Genomic DNA, 19,299 nt, shown 5'->3' with positions numbered 1-19,299 from the left:
AGATTATCAGCGTGTGTAAGGAGGGAGTGTAAATGATGCAGGGGGGTGCTATCTCGAAGCTAAAAAAAATCGTAAAGCATTCCCCCAGCTAGGATAATTTGCATAAGCATCCTCCACCTTCTGCATTGTCTTCACGTTGATCCATGTAAAGATCCTTCCTTCTATCCCCCAACTCGAACAAGCAAATTTGCAGCTAGGATATTTTCACTTCAAGCATTGTATACGCCCGTGGCGTAAGGGCAACTGGACCTAAGGGCAAAAGGGATAATTGCCTCTGGGCTCCATCTCCTGAGTTTTTGGGTCCTTTTGAAGTAAAACAAGAGGTGTGGACATTGTGTGATATTTATCTCTGATCTTATTTCAATTTCATATTGAGCCTACATTTACGATAAACTACATAGCTATAAAGGTATGAGATGAGAGAATGTTCCTATTGATTGTTACCTGTGAGTAAGTTAATTCTGTACTTCAAAGGAGACCCATAATGTCAGGTTGCCAAGGCCCCTCTGTTGAAACAATACGCCACTGCTTATTATCACAGAGGTCGCCATATGATATGTTACTGGGAACCAGATTTCTGTTTCGTAAATCGATTTTTTAAATCAGCGACACTATCTGTTGAATTTCTGGGATTATATAAAATTTCAGAAGTACATAGAGAAAACATAGCGGGGCCCCTACACCTTGGGGAGCTCCTTCGCATGGCATAGTGCAATGAACACAAGATAACTTCACCTTTTTATGAGGAAAGTACACTAAAGCTGGCAAGTATGTAAATAATCGGTTTCCACTGCTCAGATATTTGAATGTTCCAAAGCTCAAGCATACCCATGACTCTTCAGACAAATTGAATGCTCTTGTGAAGGAAGGGTGATGAGTAATGGTTTATAATGTCTAAGAGGCCCAAAAAGAATGAATGTTGGTTACGTGGGAGCAGACAGGAAAATTTAAATGCTAATTTACGCGTATATTGAGAAGCAATGAAAGAGAATACCTTCACTCCTTATGAAATTCTGACCATGCAAATGATTGATTCAGACTCTGCAGTGTCGTTGCAATTACAAACAAAACCACGGAATATCTTAGTTTATTACTTAAATAAATGATGTACCTCATTCACAGGAATTGCTGCTGCTTCTTTATGCTCGTTCAACAACTCTTCTAGGCTTGATATTACTTCACCTGGAAAAGAATTGAGTTTTCTATGTAAAGAGCACATGCCATCAGTACATTTATATAATTAACTGCTGAACATTATTGTTCTCATAAATACAATGAACGCAATGTAGAAAATATTCTTTGACAACCAGTTTCTCTCGAACTTCTGTAAGACAGTGATAGTAATTCTACAATAATATTACATTGCCTCATTTTTATAACTTGCAATTTTACGAGTTTTGTTAATAACAAAACTAGAATTGAACTGACTGAGGATACTGAATGCTGTCATGGCCTGGAATAAATATATACCATTTGTAAACTAGGTATAGAGTGGATGGTGATAATATCAGGTTAGATACGTAAGTTGGTGAGAGCATTGCTCAGAATGCCAGGGTCTCGGCTTGAAACCCTAGTTCGACACCATGTTATATTCATTTTTAATCAGACAAAACTTAGTTCAATGTTCTGAACACTTGCAAAATATAGCCTACGAATATAGCCTACGTCTTCTTATTTGGTTAAACATTGAAAATGTAAAGAAACCTTTACACTCTAGTGGACGTTTTCTTGTTAATATTAAGCAATGTTGAATAACTGATAAGTATATTAACTTCTCATTAAAAATTAGCAAAATTATTATCTATAAGTGCTTTTGAGATGTTTGGTTCTGATATGACAGTACAGATTGTAGAATTCTTTTTTCAGTTCAACCACACAGGCATAGAAGCTGCTCTGCAATACGTGAAGTTGAGAAGAGGTCAAGGTTTAAGACATTGGACAAAGCTTGTAAATGTATTTTTGTTATTTGACGTCACTTTTCTGCCACTTTTGCCTAATTGCAATGATGAGGATGAGTGATGATAAGATAAAATTGATGAAAGAACACTCGCAAAGAACACCCAAGTTCAGGCTGAGATTCAAACCTGGGACTCCTAACATCATAGCATACTGTGCTAGCATGGAGATCAGCAGGATATGTATGATTTTCACCCAAAGAAATCAGTGGACACATTGACATACTTAAACTACACCATGGCTGGGTAAACACTGCCACAATTGAAACTGTGGTAAGGCTTCCATTGTTTGAGGCATGGCAACACTACATATACCCAGGGGTAGCATACACTACCTCTGGCTTGTGTGTATTGGTCAGGTGGTATTGAACATTTTTGTCAAATAGTGTGAAGGGAAAAACAGAAAAAGTTCCATACATACTTGAAATATTTGATTTTGATTTGAATTTAAAATTTTTGGGTGCGTCAGCACTAAGGCTATTTTCCACCCGTCACATTATACGGGGTCCAGCCCCTTATCGTTACACATAACAACCCTAACGTTGCATAAAATATTAAAATCTTCTGACTTTCGTTAAAAGCTGAGGCTGTAAAGGAGCACTCAGTACAAATAAGGACAAAACACAGAACAACACAAACAAAATTATACTGGCCATGGGGCCAGTCGCCAGAGCCTCGTTAGTCTGCAGGCCAGGGTGTACTACGTGGAAGGAGCACCCCTTACAGCCCTATACTTGAAATATGAAGGAGCAGGTGGGTATTATGTAGCTCCCGCTATCCTCTTTCAAAGGGAGTAGAAAATTTTAGAGCGTCACAATTCTTGTTTCCAAGATATGTATCTACACGTCACTTTTGTTGCCTCTCGCGTCTAGGTGGACAGGTTGATCGAGTGACTTGTTGCGTTGGGCTATTATTTATTAGGTCTATCAGTCTACTAAACTTCGTTCGTATCTCTCTTGTAGTTTCCAAGATATTGATTGTTGACACCAGAGAACAGACAGACGGATATAACCTACACAAATATGGGTCCTTTTTCAGCCTTTGCAGATGTTGATATGTTAAAAACGGGGGCGTCGCCACAGGGCCGGCGCTAGTAATTATGCCGCCCTAAGTGGTCGCGGCAGATGCCGCTCCCTTCGAATGCCTCCTCCCTCGTCAATACGTAGCAACGGTAAACTGAAAATCTAAATATTCCTAAGCAAAACATCAAACTATAAAAGAATAATGAGACCTGTTACGCTATTGCAATACTATTAAGAACAAAGGGATATATCGACCCCAGCAAAACTTTAAAACATGCGACACTAAACTACATTTTATATCATTAAACCAGTAGCAGTGAATTGGTTGCACCTCAACTTTTTGCCAGTTTTTGCCCCTGCGCTTAGCCTTGTGTACCAACATAAAGAAAACTGTCTTTGCCCCCTAGATCGCCGTTACTGTGCGGCAAAATGGCAATTAGCGGAAGGGCAACTGCCCCCATGCCCCCCCTAATCGCCGCCACTGCCCTATCTTAAATATAACAAGTATTAGGAAGGAAATGACCCCTTTTTTGTACCGTTGTATCTCTATCACATATGATTATTTTTTTTTTTTTTTTTTTTTTTTTAATTTACATGTGGGTCTCCCCGATGGCGCAGAGGTAGCGTCGTCGCCTTGTTATCAAGGGGTCCCGGGTTCGATACCCGGTGGAGGCACAAGTGGTTCGGATCCCACTTTAAACTGTAGGTCCAGTCCCGATTAGCCTTACTGTGCATAAAGTGGACTTAAAACACCAAATCAAACAAACAAACAAAAATTTACATGCAATATTCTTTTTCGTATAATGATATCTTACATAAAACGAAAAACATTTTGATTGTGGCCGGACCCTGTGGCCGATTGGTTAGCATATCGCGCTGCGACGCAAAGAGTCCCGGGTTGGAATCCCTCTCGGGCTTGGTTGTTTGTGAATGTCCATTCATCAATTTCATCACTCATCGCCATCTTCGCAAATTAGCCTAGAGGCACAAAACGCGAAGTAAAATAAACTAAATCAATCAATCAATTTTGATTGTGAATACAGTCCAAACAATATAACTACATAAACAAACATAGGTTTTAAGTAACTAAAAAGTAGCAACATATAATTCTATTTATATATAAAAATGGATGTATCTGATAGGTGTGTGCGTGGTTGTGTATGTATGTTTGTTCCGGCATAACTCTCGAACGCCAGGAGCAATTTCAATCAAACTTGGTACACGTATTACTTGCAATCTGGAAAGAGTACTTGGGGGGTAAGACACCCCTGGCACCCATAGGGGTGGGGTGGGAAGGGGTGACATGTAAAAATAATCGAAAACGACCGATATTAAATTCCGCACAGACATCCGTGACTCTATGCAATCCCGCACAACGATATTGTTTTTCGGGTTGTCTAATATTCAGGCTGATATGACTGTTGCGAAAATGACCGATTGTGGAATCCATAGTTTACGTGGTCGCAAAGATGAATAGTGACACTCCCAATGCCGTTCAACTCCAACACACCCCTAGCACCCCTAGGGGTGGGGGTGGGAAGGGGGTGACATGTAAAACGACCGATATTAGTGTGGAATCCATAGTTTACGGGGTCGCTAAGATGAATAGTGACACTCCCAATGCCGTTCAACTCCAAGTTAGAATCATTATTTTCCTGTCTAATAGAAGATTTGGATAAATAAATACCCGGGCAATGCCGGGTAATCAGCTAGTATAATATAATAACCCGTGACTCTACAGCCTGTAAGGGCCTTGGCCTATCTCTCGACTGCCAGTCTCCCTCCCACAATCTTACCTAGAGGTGTGGAGATCTTCAACCAGTAATGGGGTGACGTTGGGTTAGCACGTCTAACCCCCAGCCGTTATAGGAAATATCGGTGACCGGTTTATGCTACTCGCTCGTAGCTACCACCGGTCTTATACACGGGCCGAAAACCTAGACTGATTGATTGATTTGCTTTATTTTATTTCGCTTTTTGTGCCGATTTTGGCTAACTTGCGAAGATGGGGATGAGTGATTATATACGCTCTTTGGTGCTCTAAGGATATCATCGCTAGACCACTCAAGCGTGTATCAGACATGGTTGACCGAAGATAGTTTTGTATTAGCTTTAGTTTCGTAAAACTTCGTTCGCTACTTTCAACGGTTACCGGCAAAGTTAATAAAATTTGAAGTGGAACACTCACATTAGGTGCACAATCATGAGCCTGTATCACTTTTAAGGTCTCCTTTGGTGTACTTTCATGTTGTTCTTTTTCTTTTTTTTAATAGCCGAAAGCAGTTTCTTTTCATCTTTTAAGTCAGTAGAGTTCATGTTTTTAGAGCCTTTATGTGTTAACATATCGGCAATTTTGTTCACTTTTCAGACAAACGATCAAATGGCATGTCTTTAAGCTTACTAATATCATACCAGAAATTTTAAAAAATCACTATCATGTTTAAGCTGCTCAAATCTTTTTCTTGGAGCTAAAATAATCACGTATAAGACCTGGTAATAAAACTCAACTTTGTACCGTGTTTATTGATCTTCAACAGTTTCGTCCTCTGCTTCACACTGAAATTGCTTCTTTCGCTTTCGGACCTCTGCAGTATTACCTATCTTTGAATGGTGAAATGGTCAAGTCCAAGACGGAGGAAAGGAAGCGGGAACAGAAAGAAACTACCAGATGAGTGGGTGGACGCTGCGCTGTTACTCCATTTATTACCTTTAGAAGAGCACTCATGATTCCATCAGCAATAGAATAGGAAATTCTACAATTTCCTATAACCAATAGTTTTAAATCTACTTATTATTGAGCCCATTTTGAACAAGTCTTACATAGTAATATTATAACTTCCAATTTTTCAATAGGCTTATTTTTTCTTCTATTCCATTTCCGTGGGCGGTGACACGGTTCGCCCCCACACCCCCTTTTTCGACGAGGGTGGACTCTAGTTCAGCAATAAAATAGCCTTAGCTCTCCCTTCTGCCCACCAAAATTGCCTACATGGGAAATTTCCGGAAGAAGATGTCGCACACCATAAAGGCACGCAGAAGGATCAAGAGAAAGAATGATTGATTGATTTTGTTTATTTTACTTCGTTTTTCTGCAACTTTTGGCTGATCGCGAAGATGATCGTGAGTGATGATGAAACTTGTGAAGGGACACTCGCAAAGAACACCCATGCCAAGGACTGGATTCAAACCCGAGACCCCTGGCTTCGTAGCACGCGGGCTAACCAGACAGAGGTAGCAAGAAAAAGAGCTAGTCTCCTAAACTGAGAAAGGGCTAGAGAAGACTAGAAAGAAAGGAGATACAAAATTAAGAACGGGAGAAAGAAGGTAAAAGAAAAAGGAGGAAGATGGAAGCAAATGCACATTTGATTTTTTAATTTTTTTTGTTATTTAGCGTCGCTTGTATGCCACTTTTGGCTAATCACCACGATGAGGAGATTATTCTAAATTTGCATCACTTTTCTCTTTCTGGTACTTTGGCTAATCGCGACGAAAATAAATGGTAGTTGCACTGACAAAATTGATGAAGGGCAGGGCAATCAAAAAACGAGAGATTATCTTCTACGGTGTATTGTGAAGAGAAGGAAATGAGCAAAGGACAATTTTAGCAACATTATGCAACAAACAGAAATCCTTTCCTCGTGTGACTTGTTTTTGTTGATAAATTTGCCAAGTTTAACCTGTTGCTATCGTGATTTTTTTGTTGATAAATCCTGGCAGGGGTGCCCACAAGGGGGTTTTATGGCGCAAGTTGCGCCATAGAGATTTGGGGGGGGGGATTTTTCCCTTCAAATAATATAAAATTCAACATTTATATTTTTTCCAAAATATATGTAACAATTTTGCACCTTAAATGCACCATATTTAATCCATTAGATGAAGAAATGAAAGTGTTTAGGGCATTATCGAAAGGGGGGGGGGGGATATCGAACTCGTACATATTAAGCCTTAGTTGACACATGGGTTCTGAGGGGGATTCTGAATTAAACTTTGGGGGGACAGTATCCAACTCTAGGTCTTAGACTATGGCGAGTACTTTAGTTAGAGGGGGATTGAGCATTAAATTGAAGGGGATATCCAATTCTTGTGTATTACTATTGTCTTAGACTGTTCCGGAAATTCTGGTGTGGGGACTGAGAATTAATTTTTTGGAGGAGACAATATCTACTCTTCAATATTAACAGTAAGTCTAAAATTGGTATGGAAATTTTGGTGGTAGGATTGAGTATGAAATTTAAAGGGGGAGATAGAAAGCTCTTGATAAAGCGTTAAATCTTAGATTGTCAAGGGATTTCTGTAATGGAGAGAAAGTTCGAACATTACATTTTGGACACTGTATTTAGCGATAAGGCATCCACACGTTTCCGACTCCGAATGTGCCAAAGGAGAAGCTGGAAAAGGAAAAGACTAAATATCTCGGGATCCTAAGAAAGTATTGACACCCAATTAAATTAATATTCTTCAAAGCCTGCAAAGAAATGGATGTAAAAATTTTCTTGCTCGCTTCGCTCGCAATAATTTGTTGCTACGATGTGTGTTTGGCGCTTTCATGAGATGAATATGAAGTTTTTATACTAATGCTGCATTACAAGACAAGCGATATTCTCGATTGATTAATTTGTTTTTTAAGTTCACTTTACGTACTCTAAGGCTAATCGGGACTGAACCTATAGTTTAAAGTGGGATCCACGCGATATTCTCGATTATGATGAACGATTTTAGGGGTGGTCTTGAGTGATGGCACTCCTGTTTAGGGAGGAGGGGCAGATCAATTATAATGTTCAGGGTAGCCACGCTGTCGTAATTAAATATTTTGTGGGGATTACGATATGGTTTAAGGGCGCGAATGATATGATTTTGGGGAAACTCATGACATGATTTTGAGGGGACGCGCCATTGGCCGGGGGGGGGGGATGGGCACCCCTGAATCCTGGCACATTAAGGTTAGTTTATTTTCTATCTTAAACTAGTTATCTATGACATCATAAATATTACTATCACCTGATCGTATTATGTGGTGAAATGGATACACGGAAAAAGAATTTCCGTTTGTTGCTGTAATTTTGGATACTAGTATACTCGTAGTTGTAAACCTCATTTACAGGCACTATAAAAATACCTATCGGGACCGAAAGAATATGAAACGAGTTTAAAACATTAAGAGTATTGAAAAATTGTTGGTCACCCATTCATGAAGATTTCGAGTATCCGATTGTGTAGTATTTAGCCTATAGTGTAATAATTAATACCCATTTAGCCATTATTTAAGTCTGTCGCTTTACGCATTAACCTTCACATGTCTCGTGAAGGCCAACAATAAGAATTTTTATCGCTCTAGCTTTAAGTGCATACAAGTACCACCACTTGAAAAATAACTGCATTCAGGTGCGTAGTAGGTAAAATAAATCGTATTATTAAGATAAGACAAATGACCATTGATTTTTCTTGACCAATTGCTTAAAAATATCAGGCTATTGCTCAGGAATATTTTTTCCTGAACGTTCTATTGAGAATATCGGCGGTGTCAAGGAAGATCCCTTATAGAAAAAATAAAGCTTATTTCTTCTCCTTGCTGTGGCGGATGTTATTAAACTTCACTGAGAAATTGTTGATAAATACAGTTTTGTGTTCATGTGTAAAAAGTGTAGTATTTTGTTTGATATGGTGGCTGTTTCATGTGACGTGTTCTGTAGAAACGATTTAATGGAATGAATGGATAGCGACTTTCACGTCATCTCGCATTAGCTTGCAGTTAAAGAAGAGACAGAGAAACTTCACAATTAGATAGACAGTCTTAGAAATTTTAATTCGTTGAAATTTAAATAAACCTGCGATCAACTATAGTATTATGTACTGTATATTCGACTTATATACTATATATAATGGTGATCATTAACAAGAGAAGGTATAAGGTCGGAATTTTCAAGAATCTAGTATATTTGTGTTTTAGTTATTTGTATAGTCACGGATTTCTGGGTTGTAACAATTGTTACAATCCAGAAGCGTCCATGACTGCATAGTTAATCGTATTTCTAAATTGGAACCAAGGTGGTGGGGTGTCTCATAATATACGAGTCATAAATACACGAAGAAACATCGATACCACACCCGAAAATCGAACTCAAGATATTTGACTTGATAACGCATTCCTGCGAATACTAGCCAAAGGTGCCCGAAGGAGCACTTGCCCTCCCTCTCCTGATATATCTGAGAAAGTTCATTTAATTCGAATTGTAAAATTGTAGCGATATTTTATTACATATAATATTGTTTTCTGTAATTTACAGGCTACCTACAGATTACAACTATTAACTGCTATGTCCAAGAAAATAACGAGAGAACGTATTCCTCAGACATAGAATCATCTTGACTGCCGTAACTAGGGGTGCGCGAGACGAAAATAATTTGATCGGAACGGGACAGGGTATGGAAATTTTTATAATCCGACGGTCGGAACTGAAAAATTCACCATTTTCACAATTTTAGGGACGGGAAATCATCTAAATTAGCGACGCGGTGAAAATCTCTAATTGTACGCACTATTTCCCCATCAAGAGATTGTTCTTGCACTTCTGGAATAAAAACTCAAGAGTTTCAAGAAATTCCGGACTCTTATAGTGCAGAAAATACCAAGAATTATCCACTATGATCCTTCGGAATTTCTCGACTGTTCAGGTTCCCGAAAAGTCGGGAAATCATTTCCTGAAGTCGGTTCGGACCTTGACAATTCAGATGTCGTCGTTTTGAATTACTTTTTTCCTTATAGTGCCTTTCTGCGCATAAGTTTGACAATGTCCTCGCCGTCTTCGTACCTTAAGAGAGGGATTGTTTGGAAAAGAGAATCACCTCTACTTTCATCCTGCAGGACACTTGTGCCTCCCCTTCCACAACCTCGTCGGTGTAACGCGCTACGAAGCCACAGGCCTCACCTTCGAAGTTCGAACAGACATGGGTACTTCATTGTGTTTGTCCCATAATCTATTTCATCATTCTCTTCGTCGCCGCTATTAACCCAAGGGGTAGCAAAGCGACGTAAAAAAAGGGCATAGAGAGAAAGATAGTGAATAGCACAGGGACTTCAACAGTGGGTGGAACTCAAGATATTCACGATTGAAAACCCTTTCTTCTACGAAGGATTTGTGTATATAAATAACTTTTGAAAAATGATCCATAAAAATTGAAGTTCGGGCATCCTATACCTGGGGAGAAAATTAACGAGGAGTAAGAGGAAAACCACTGCCTCTTGAAAAAGACAGTTGGATTCGCGAAACGGGTATAGGCGTCTTAAAAAAAAGTGGGGCCAAAGGGACTATACCTGCCGCAAAATTAGTTTGGTATTGACGCTTGGGAAGCACGTGTTGAAATCGGGTCTACGGCACTGCGGGAGGGTGGGTTGCTGGCATGCGAGCCAATCAAAATCTTCCCAGTGCTTCACCCAAGCCCTGGTTACCTAGCAACAGACAACGTTTATCTCGGTGTTGCCGCTTATCTGGCGATTCTTCCTGCGATCAGATTTCATGTTGTTGGGAGAGGACGTGTTGTTTGTTTGTTGCGTTGCTGTGATATTTTAACCGGTCCGTTGTTTAGTGTTTATTGAATTTAGAGTATTCTTTGTTATATATAGCGTGTTGTTTTAGTTGTTATTTTTTGTACATAATTTTCTGTGTTCTTGAGTGTGTCGTGAGCTTGTGTGAAGATTGTCAAGCACAGGAGGCAATACTCGAGATGACAATGTACCAAAGAGGCAATGCACTAAAAGAAAAAGGAATTCTTCTCAAAGGACAAACGCGGGAGATGGTTTGTTCTGAGCGCAAATAATTTGAGCAAGAGAAAAACAATGGGGCTCCAATCATTTCTGTAAATAAAGTTCTGGACAGGACTGCTGCTGCTTTCGGCGTGTCTAAGAACACTATTGTTACTATAGGGAAAGAAAAATATAATGTGGTAGAAATAAATAAATAAATGCGAGGCTTCAAAATTGGAAACCCCAGGAAAGAAGAGGAATATCAATAAACGCGTGACAAATTTATTAGATACCTTTCAGCAAGATGCTATTCGTCGCCATATTTACTCTTATTATAGGAGGAAAGATCATCCCACTGTTGGGAAACTGCGAGTTTCGTTGAAAGATTCGGCATTTTTTCAAGGTGGGGAAACATCTTTAAGGACAGTCATAAAATATCTGGGATTCTCATACAAAAAAAAATAATGGACGCAAAATAAAGTAAAGTATGTAGGCATATGGGGATGTGGAGGTAAAGCTCCACACATTCTCGACCTCGACCTAGGCCATATTATGGAGGTGATGTGGTTCACCAACCGCCTTTACCGCAGGTTTGCCCCAGGTACTCACTTGGGCTGAGTCGACCCCGGAGCCGCTCGGGATATTTGAAAAAGTTCCACAAACCACCGCGGGTCTCACACGTGAAAGTCAGACGCCCCACCAACTCAGTTGCGGTATAATTGAAAGATGGGCAGACTTTAACGGGGACTTCGGAAAGAAATGATTATTGAAAGTGTATATATAGAATGGATTGAAAAGGTAACCTGTAAACAATGCTCGTTTCGTTAATTCGTTCATGTTGTAAGGGAGATGGAAATGAAGAGAGAAAACAATAACACATTCATCATTGTTGTCATCATTGTTATTCAGTTTTCCTCGAAAAACAATAACACATTTCATCATTGTTCCTTTTCATAACACGTTTTCCTCGACACAGCGTCAGACGGCTGCACTGCGTACCGTAGAGTCCAGCGCAGATAATTCTGCCGTGCAATGCGCGACAGAACTAAAGAAGCAGTGTTGCTAATGGAGCAGATAGAAAAATCGCTGCGGTGCGCCGATGCACAGCTGTTACGTACAACAATAAAATTAGAGAATTCAGGTCTATCTAACGTTGAGTTTTAAACGTCATGCATTATACCAGGACTAGGATTAATATGTACTAACAAGTGACTATGTATGTAGCTACATACATATGGACTAAAAATTCGCAAAATATGAACTAACACATAAGTAAAATTACCAAAAATGCTGCAAAGAAGACTTCTTCATACGATTCCTTATTTGAGTGATTTCAAACAAAATAAAAAAATATATATATTATTTTTCATTGCATTAATGCACTGGTGGCGTTCTAACTTTTCACTCCCAAAACCCGTATACACTGGTATGGAACTGCAACGGCAGATAATAACATGCCAACGTGTTAAACCGCTACAATTGCACCATAACACTCCTCCTGAAGCAGTATTATTATTTCCTCTCTGAGATCGGCGACAGTCGGTTGCCTTTGTTGTACATTTACAAAGGATGCCGGCTTCCACAACAATAACAAGTACATATACTGCCACTAGACGATAAGCTGCGCGGCTTTTTCTTTTGTTATGAACCAGGGCCGGCGCTAGTCATTTTGCCTCCCTGGGAGGTGGCGGCAGATGCCGCTCTATTTCGACCCCCCCCCCCCCGGTCATTACGCAGCAACGGAAAATTGAAAATCAATATATTCCTAACTAAAACATCAAAATATAAAATAAATAATGAGACTTCTTATGCTATTTCAATACTATTCAGCGCAAAAGAATATCTCGCTCGATCACAGTTTTCAATAGGCTTATTTTTTTCTTCTCTTCAAATTTTGCCGCTCTGGGCGATGGGACGGTTCGCCCTCCCCTTCCGCCGGCCCTGCTATGAACTTGGTCACCCATCAAAGCATGGCAATTTTAACACAGAAAACAATATGTATCGCATTAAGCAGCAAAAATGACAGCCTCCTCTATGCAATTTCTACAAGAACACGTGCCGGAGCCAGAGTTGAAATGATGTTGGAGCCACATAATTTATTTATTTTGAATAATTCCAAAATTATGAAATATGAACAATTTGTTGCTGCTGTTCGCTGCTCTCTTGTCAAAATGCTTTATTGGGATGCTAACACCATGACTGGCTTCCTCCTTCATGAACTCGTGCACGTTGCTTAGAATTTCCCGAGCTTGGCTATGCAAGGTTTTTGATTTCAACTTCGACAGAACTGGAGGCATTATGGAATTTAACGTTCATTAGCAAACACACACTTTTACATAAACACACGCAATACACGCACACAACGTCAAACCGGTCAAATACTTAGTATAAAATAAAAATATGGTGCTTCCAATCCAACAAAACTCACCGCCACTTAATCTGCCTTTTCCCCTTCCGTGACAGAAATAGTGCTTCATTATTACAGTTGGCAACACTAGTTACTAGCTAGCCAATGAACATGCACTGCATAAAAGAAGCAAGCACTACGCCGTGCTATATTGCCACATTAGCGTCCCTACCGAGCGGTGGGAACCGCTAGCTGGAGCGCTATTTAATTGTTTTCAATGATGTTTGCGCGAGTGTGTCCAGGAATGGAATGACAATGTGGCAACAATAGCGAAGGTTTTCGAGCAGGGTAGAACACATGATGCTAAGAGAGAGGGAGACGAAACGAAAATTCGTTTCTACGCAACGGCAAATTTACGTGTGTGGCACTCTACCGTACCGCATGATATGGCAACACCGTGACGCGTGTTCCTTCAGCTCTCAATACCAAACTAATTTTATAGGAGTCATGCACATCACTGGTACGAAGCTGTTTTAACAAACAAGAATGTTTATTGACACTTTAAATGCTTGAATAATTTAGCAAGTTACACCTTCGATAAACGTGATCATGTCACCATATCTATCGACAAGTAAATTCCAGAAAAGGTAACACCATTTACACGTGAACGATTGTATCAAATCTGTGTCACAGTAGAAGTAAACTCAGTGGCACAATTATTATTATATCTACTTTTAACCTAGATCAATAAGCGAATTAATCTCAACTTAATTGAGTTATAGATAAAGAGAAATGGTTCAGGTTATTAACTACTTCTTGTGAACACTTATCTTATCAGTTTGCGCAACATTTGTATTACAGAGGGAAAAATAGAGATAGAATGGAGAAAAATCCACTTGACCACTTGTTGAAACATGTGATTAATGAACGGTCATTTATATGATAATGAATACATGATTTGTGGGCATGGTGGCCGCAAGGAATTTTTGAGGCGGTGTCAGAACGTTAGTCTTAGTTAATTAAATAACCTAGATGTGGTTTTAAACTGTTGCTTGACAATGCAATAACATTCACACTGTGTTCCGCTGCGAGAGTGGTACTGAATACATTTATACACTTTATCGTTCACATGAATTTTGAATTTGAATTTAAAATTTTGGGTGCATCAGCACTTAGGCTATTTTCCACCCGTCATTTTATACGGGGTCCAGCCCCTTACCTAAACTAAAATATAACTAACAACATAACTGTAACGTTGGAAGCCTAAACTATTGTGACTTAGGTTAACAGAACTAAAATAAACATTACTGTAATCGTGTTGTAACTAAAATATTAAAATATTTTGACTTTGGTTAAAAGCTGAGGCTGTAAAGAGGCATTCAGCACACATAAGGACAACACACAGAATTATACTGGCCATAGGGTCAGTCGCCTGAGCCTCGTTTTTCTGCAAAATGCAGTCCAGGGTGTACTACGTGGAAGTGAGGTTGACAATTGGCTAAACTACGAGGCAGTCCACCCCTGACACCCAGGGCCGGATTAACCTGTGGGCAACTGGGGCAATTGCCCCGGGGCCCCCAACAAAAGGAAGATGTGAAGGGCCTCCACCAAATAAATGAGATGAGTCACACATCGATCACCTGACTATAGTTGTGCGCTATATGGAAGGGTTATCTCCAAAAGAAAGGTTTCTGACCTTTTTACCAAATTGTGGTCACACTGGGTCTGCTATTGCTAATGCGTTATTGGAGTTTCTAGACCATCATACGATTGATATAGGTGACTGTCGTGGCCAATCGTACGATAATATTGTGAATATGTGTGGAAAGTATAAAGGCATGCTAGCTCTCGTCAAGGGAAAAAGTAATCTAGCAGAGCTAGTACCATGTTGTGCCCACTCTTTGAATCTGGTAGGGAAAGCAGCGGCTAATGCATGTCCTGCACCTGTTCATTTCTTCGATTTTATACAACAGCTTTATGTGTTCTTCACAGAATCACCTCACCGTTATCAAACATTGGTGGATAAGTTAAGACAATCAGAAGAGAAATACTATGTTCCCTAGAGTTTAAGTGAGACTCGGTGAGCATGTAGAGCACATGCCACAAAAGCCATAGTCCAATGTTACGAGAAATTGAAGGAAGCTCTTGTTGAAATAGGTAATGGCAAAGAAGAGAAGGGTATTGTAAGAAGTGAAGCGAATGGGCTCTCACGGCAGATGTCGTGCCTGGAAATCGCATTGTTAGCCGTCTTCTGGAATGACATTTTAGAGAGCTTTGATGCTACGAGCAAAACACTCCAGGATCCAAGGTTAGTTCTTCAGTCTGCTATTGACATTTTGAGATCTTTAAAGGAGTTCGTAGATTCAAAAAGGAAGTAGTTTTCTGAATATGAGGAGATAGCCAGAAGAAGAAGTGGCACAGAAGAGGACAATAAGGAACACTCATGTCAGTGGGTGAGAAACGTCCGACTGAATCCTCTCGCCTAGTGAACATTTCAGAGTGGAAAGTTTTCTACCAGTGATTGATCAAATCACCTCATCACTCGCAGACAGGATTTTTCCCTATGAAACTGTCGCAAGGAGGTTCAGTATTCTAAATGAACTTGCAGTGGCAACTCCATCACAAATTACATCTGCAGCTCGTGAGCTTGTGAGCATCTACGAGGAAGATCTGGAACCCTCGCTAGAGAATGATCTGATACAGTTTGCACACCTAGTAAGCAGTAGCAATGTCAAACATCAGGAAGACATCCCAATGGAACTGTCTATGTATAATATTGTATGTAAGATCCCGTTCTGCAGTACATTTCCCAATGTCGAAATTCTCTTTAGAATGTATTTGGTCTTAATGGTAACAAACTGCAGCGGAGAAAGATGTTTCTCAAATATGAAATTAGTGAAAAACAGACTTCGTGCTGCCATGGGACAGGATCGCTTATCCAATCTTTTTTTATTAAGCACTGAACATGGACTTCTTCGTGAATTGGACTTTGATGATATAGTAGATGAATTTTCGGCGAAAAAGACAAGAAAAGTGTCTACTATAAGTGTTAAGCCTTTGGGAATTTTCTTGAAGAAAGTGTAGTTACTACAATTTCCACAATGAACCTGTCGGTAATTGTCCAGTAGATGGACCGTGCATATGTTTACTCTTAACTGTAAATAATATCATTTATAATAAATTATGTACGTAAGTACAGTCTACTGCTCAGTTCTCTGTTTCCGTCTGAATCCCCTTAGTATTTACTATATATTGTAGTTACGGTGTTCGCTCTTCATAATATACTGTAGACATTTAGACGCAAAATTTTAATGCTGCTATAGCCCTATAAGTTTCGTCCTGTAACTTTATTTTACTGCGCTATTCTCCCTGCAAACCTATCTGCGATATGTTCGATTGTGAATGACTACTGATTCTAAAATCAGGTCTACCATTTCAAAAGTTCCTAGTAAAAAATAATAAAAAATGGGGGGGGCACAAAACATTTTGCCCAGGGGCCTACACAAACCTTGATAGGGCGTTGCTTACACCCCTCACATGCCCTGAAAATAACTCTATACGATACGAGAGGGAAATCATGTTGGAGCATCGTTTAAGGCGGCGTTAATCACACAGATATAACAGCACACCAAGCTAATCCAATATATATAAAGCCCCAATCCCACCACTCACTCACTGACTCACTGACATAAATGTTCTCCATTAAGGAAGCCCCGGAGGCGAAAAATGCCCGATTACGACCCCCCATGAAATCGTCCCAAAAGGCCGAGAAAATTAAAAAATCGCTCAATCGGCCCTTCCTTAAGGGTGAAAATGCCCTTTCTTCACGTCCTTAGCAACCGTTTCCACGGGCATTTTTTGCAGCACACATTGTTTCCTTCAATTCTTAATTGTCCAGCTACATTATATTTCTCACAGATCAATAGCACACAGATGAATGAACTCATGGTTTTGAAAAGGTGGCTCAAATAAAGGTGACATCTACATAATAAGGAGTTTCAGCCCAGACACAATTACTTATGTATATATTGGTAAACTCAATGCGAAAATATTATCTACATCGTGGTTGTTTTAACTAAATGTTTAGAGGTATAATAACAAACAAGTATTTAGAGAGTTTGCGGTGCTTGTTGTTCACCATGGAAACGGACGTTGCTAGGGAACTTAAAGAAAGTTTATTTTCACCCCGAAAACTACTGTAAGGGAATTATGCTAGACTTTTCGTATTTCAAAATTCAAGCGTCAGAATTTATTACAGAGGCAAGGTAGGAATTTGAGGGAAATAAAGGAAGACAATAATTTTCCAATTACGTTTAAAAATGTGAAAATGACAAAAGACTTAAATATTGCATTTCCAATTTAGTGTCGCTATTGAATTCGTTTATGCAAGATATCCAGCTAATAATCTTGAATCCTTTATTACTTACTCAGTTTATTATTAAGAAAATAGGCAATAATACTTTGAATATTTGTGCCTTATTAGAGTCCATACACACATAAAGTTACTTTCTAAACTTTTAAAATTAGTGAACTTATACACTTGTTCCCCTTCATCCAATACAACATGCAGACATTTTACCACATCTATAATATGATTACACCCACAAAGTGGCCGAAGGTCACGCATGCGAGCGTACAAGACGTGGCCTTGGCCACGTCGAAAGTACGCGAGTATTAGATATATTAACAGTCTAACAGCCCACAAAACATGCACATGTAAACATTTTTCATGCAATTCTATGGTCACGTGATACTGATTATTAGTTCACGACATTCATCATTCTGGATAATTTGTACTAGACACTTTCGACAAAATCGGTTCTGTATTCGATCCCAGATGGGTAAGCTACTCCTATCTTCGGTTGGCCCAGCGTCTGCACCTCAGTTGAGAGGGTACTTGAAAATACGATAATCAAAGGAATACAATTGCAAGTTTGTCGTCCCAAAAATGTGGGTCCGTAGATCCAAACCTACTGAGCCCTGGCTAAATAATGCATCCATTATCATTCCACCTTCAGTAACAGGAAGTAAGGACAAATAAAATTTAACCTTGTTTTGAACGAACGAGATACTTTAACTATGCACACAATATTTTAGTTTGAGATTGTAGGCAGTGGAGACTCGTGGCTTTTTCGGAGTGTAGGAAGAAGTTATGGAAAACCGAGGAAGGTTTGAAAAATGCGTTCCGTTCAATTACATTCACACGTATTGCTTTTACTATCTTTTGCATTTAGAATGTTAGCTGAAGGCCCATGCTTATGAGCGTCCGGAAGGGGGGGCAAGGGGGGCCGTGCCCCCCTGGAAAATGAAAGTCAACCAAAAATTATATATTTGACACATATAATTTCATTTCACCCACAATAATATGTGTTAATTATTGCATGAATATGATAAATTCAAATTTAAGCAATGTTTTTTTGAGGGAACAACACTATTATTGGGGGAAATGTGCCATGTTTGCCCCCTGGGAAAAGTACCTTCCTTGCCCCTCCCTGGAAAAAATCCTGCGGACGTCCATGCCAAGGTATGCTGCTCACTTTGAACTATGAAATATTTAAATGTGAACCTATAAAGACTGACGAAAATGACATTGGCGATATTTCAGATTTTGCAAGACTTTCGATTTTCTTCCCCCTCCCTGTCGTAGTGGGGATTGACGGTAATAAAAAGTGCTGCTTAAACTCTGAATTTATGCTTGTAAATTGTACTAGGATTCATTATTAATTATATTATGTTTTCAGATAACTGTAATTCTGCATCTACTTTTCTTGAGTTTTGAATATGCATTACAGGTATGTAATAGTGTAAATACGAAATCGGTTCAACAGAGAACTTACAGAGATTTGAGAAAATTGTTTACCCCAACTTTCTACCGATTCCCTACCATAAAATCTCCTGACGAACTAAATCGGGCAGGATGAAGAAAATATAGAGGATGGATCGTGGCATGGTTGTACGAAAGCTTGCCGTTGGATCGTTTCGTTTCGTTTCGTTTAAAACATGTCCGCTGGTGAAGAAGAAATAAGATTTGCAAATAATTTTATTTTTATTTCCTGAAAACATATTCCTTTGAATTCGATTTCCACCTCCCAGGGACTGGCGTTTGCAGATTATGTTGTATTTTACCATTATGCCAAAAGCAGGGTGCTAAGTGCCAACAAAGATCAAACTGCGCTTGCTTTATTACCATTTCGCTGGGGTTGGCATCGCTGATTGAGGAAATTCTTGTTGTGT

At 39.4% G+C, this 19,299-nt stretch overlaps 1 protein-coding gene across 1 annotated transcript in view; it reads right to left on the bottom strand.

The window, feature by feature from the left end:
• The window catches only part of Zip71B (Zinc/iron regulated transporter-related protein 71B), a 64,341-nt gene that overhangs the window by 28,358 nt on the left and 16,684 nt on the right, over positions 1 to 19,299 (bottom strand). The window contains exon 2 of the mRNA XM_083137926.1: positions 1,112 to 1,182. Coding sequence (XP_082994052.1) covers positions 1,112 to 1,182 — 71 coding nt within the window. The remainder of the gene's footprint in view (positions 1 to 1,111; positions 1,183 to 19,299) is intronic.

This window comes from Lepisma saccharinum, chromosome 1 (assembly GCF_977018435.1).
Source record: "Lepisma saccharinum chromosome 1, izLepSacc3.1, whole genome shotgun sequence".
Lineage (NCBI taxonomy): Eukaryota > Metazoa > Arthropoda > Insecta > Zygentoma > Lepismatidae > Lepisma > Lepisma saccharinum.
Note: the sequence above shows the minus strand (reverse complement) of the source record. Positions and strands in the feature narration are given on the sequence as shown.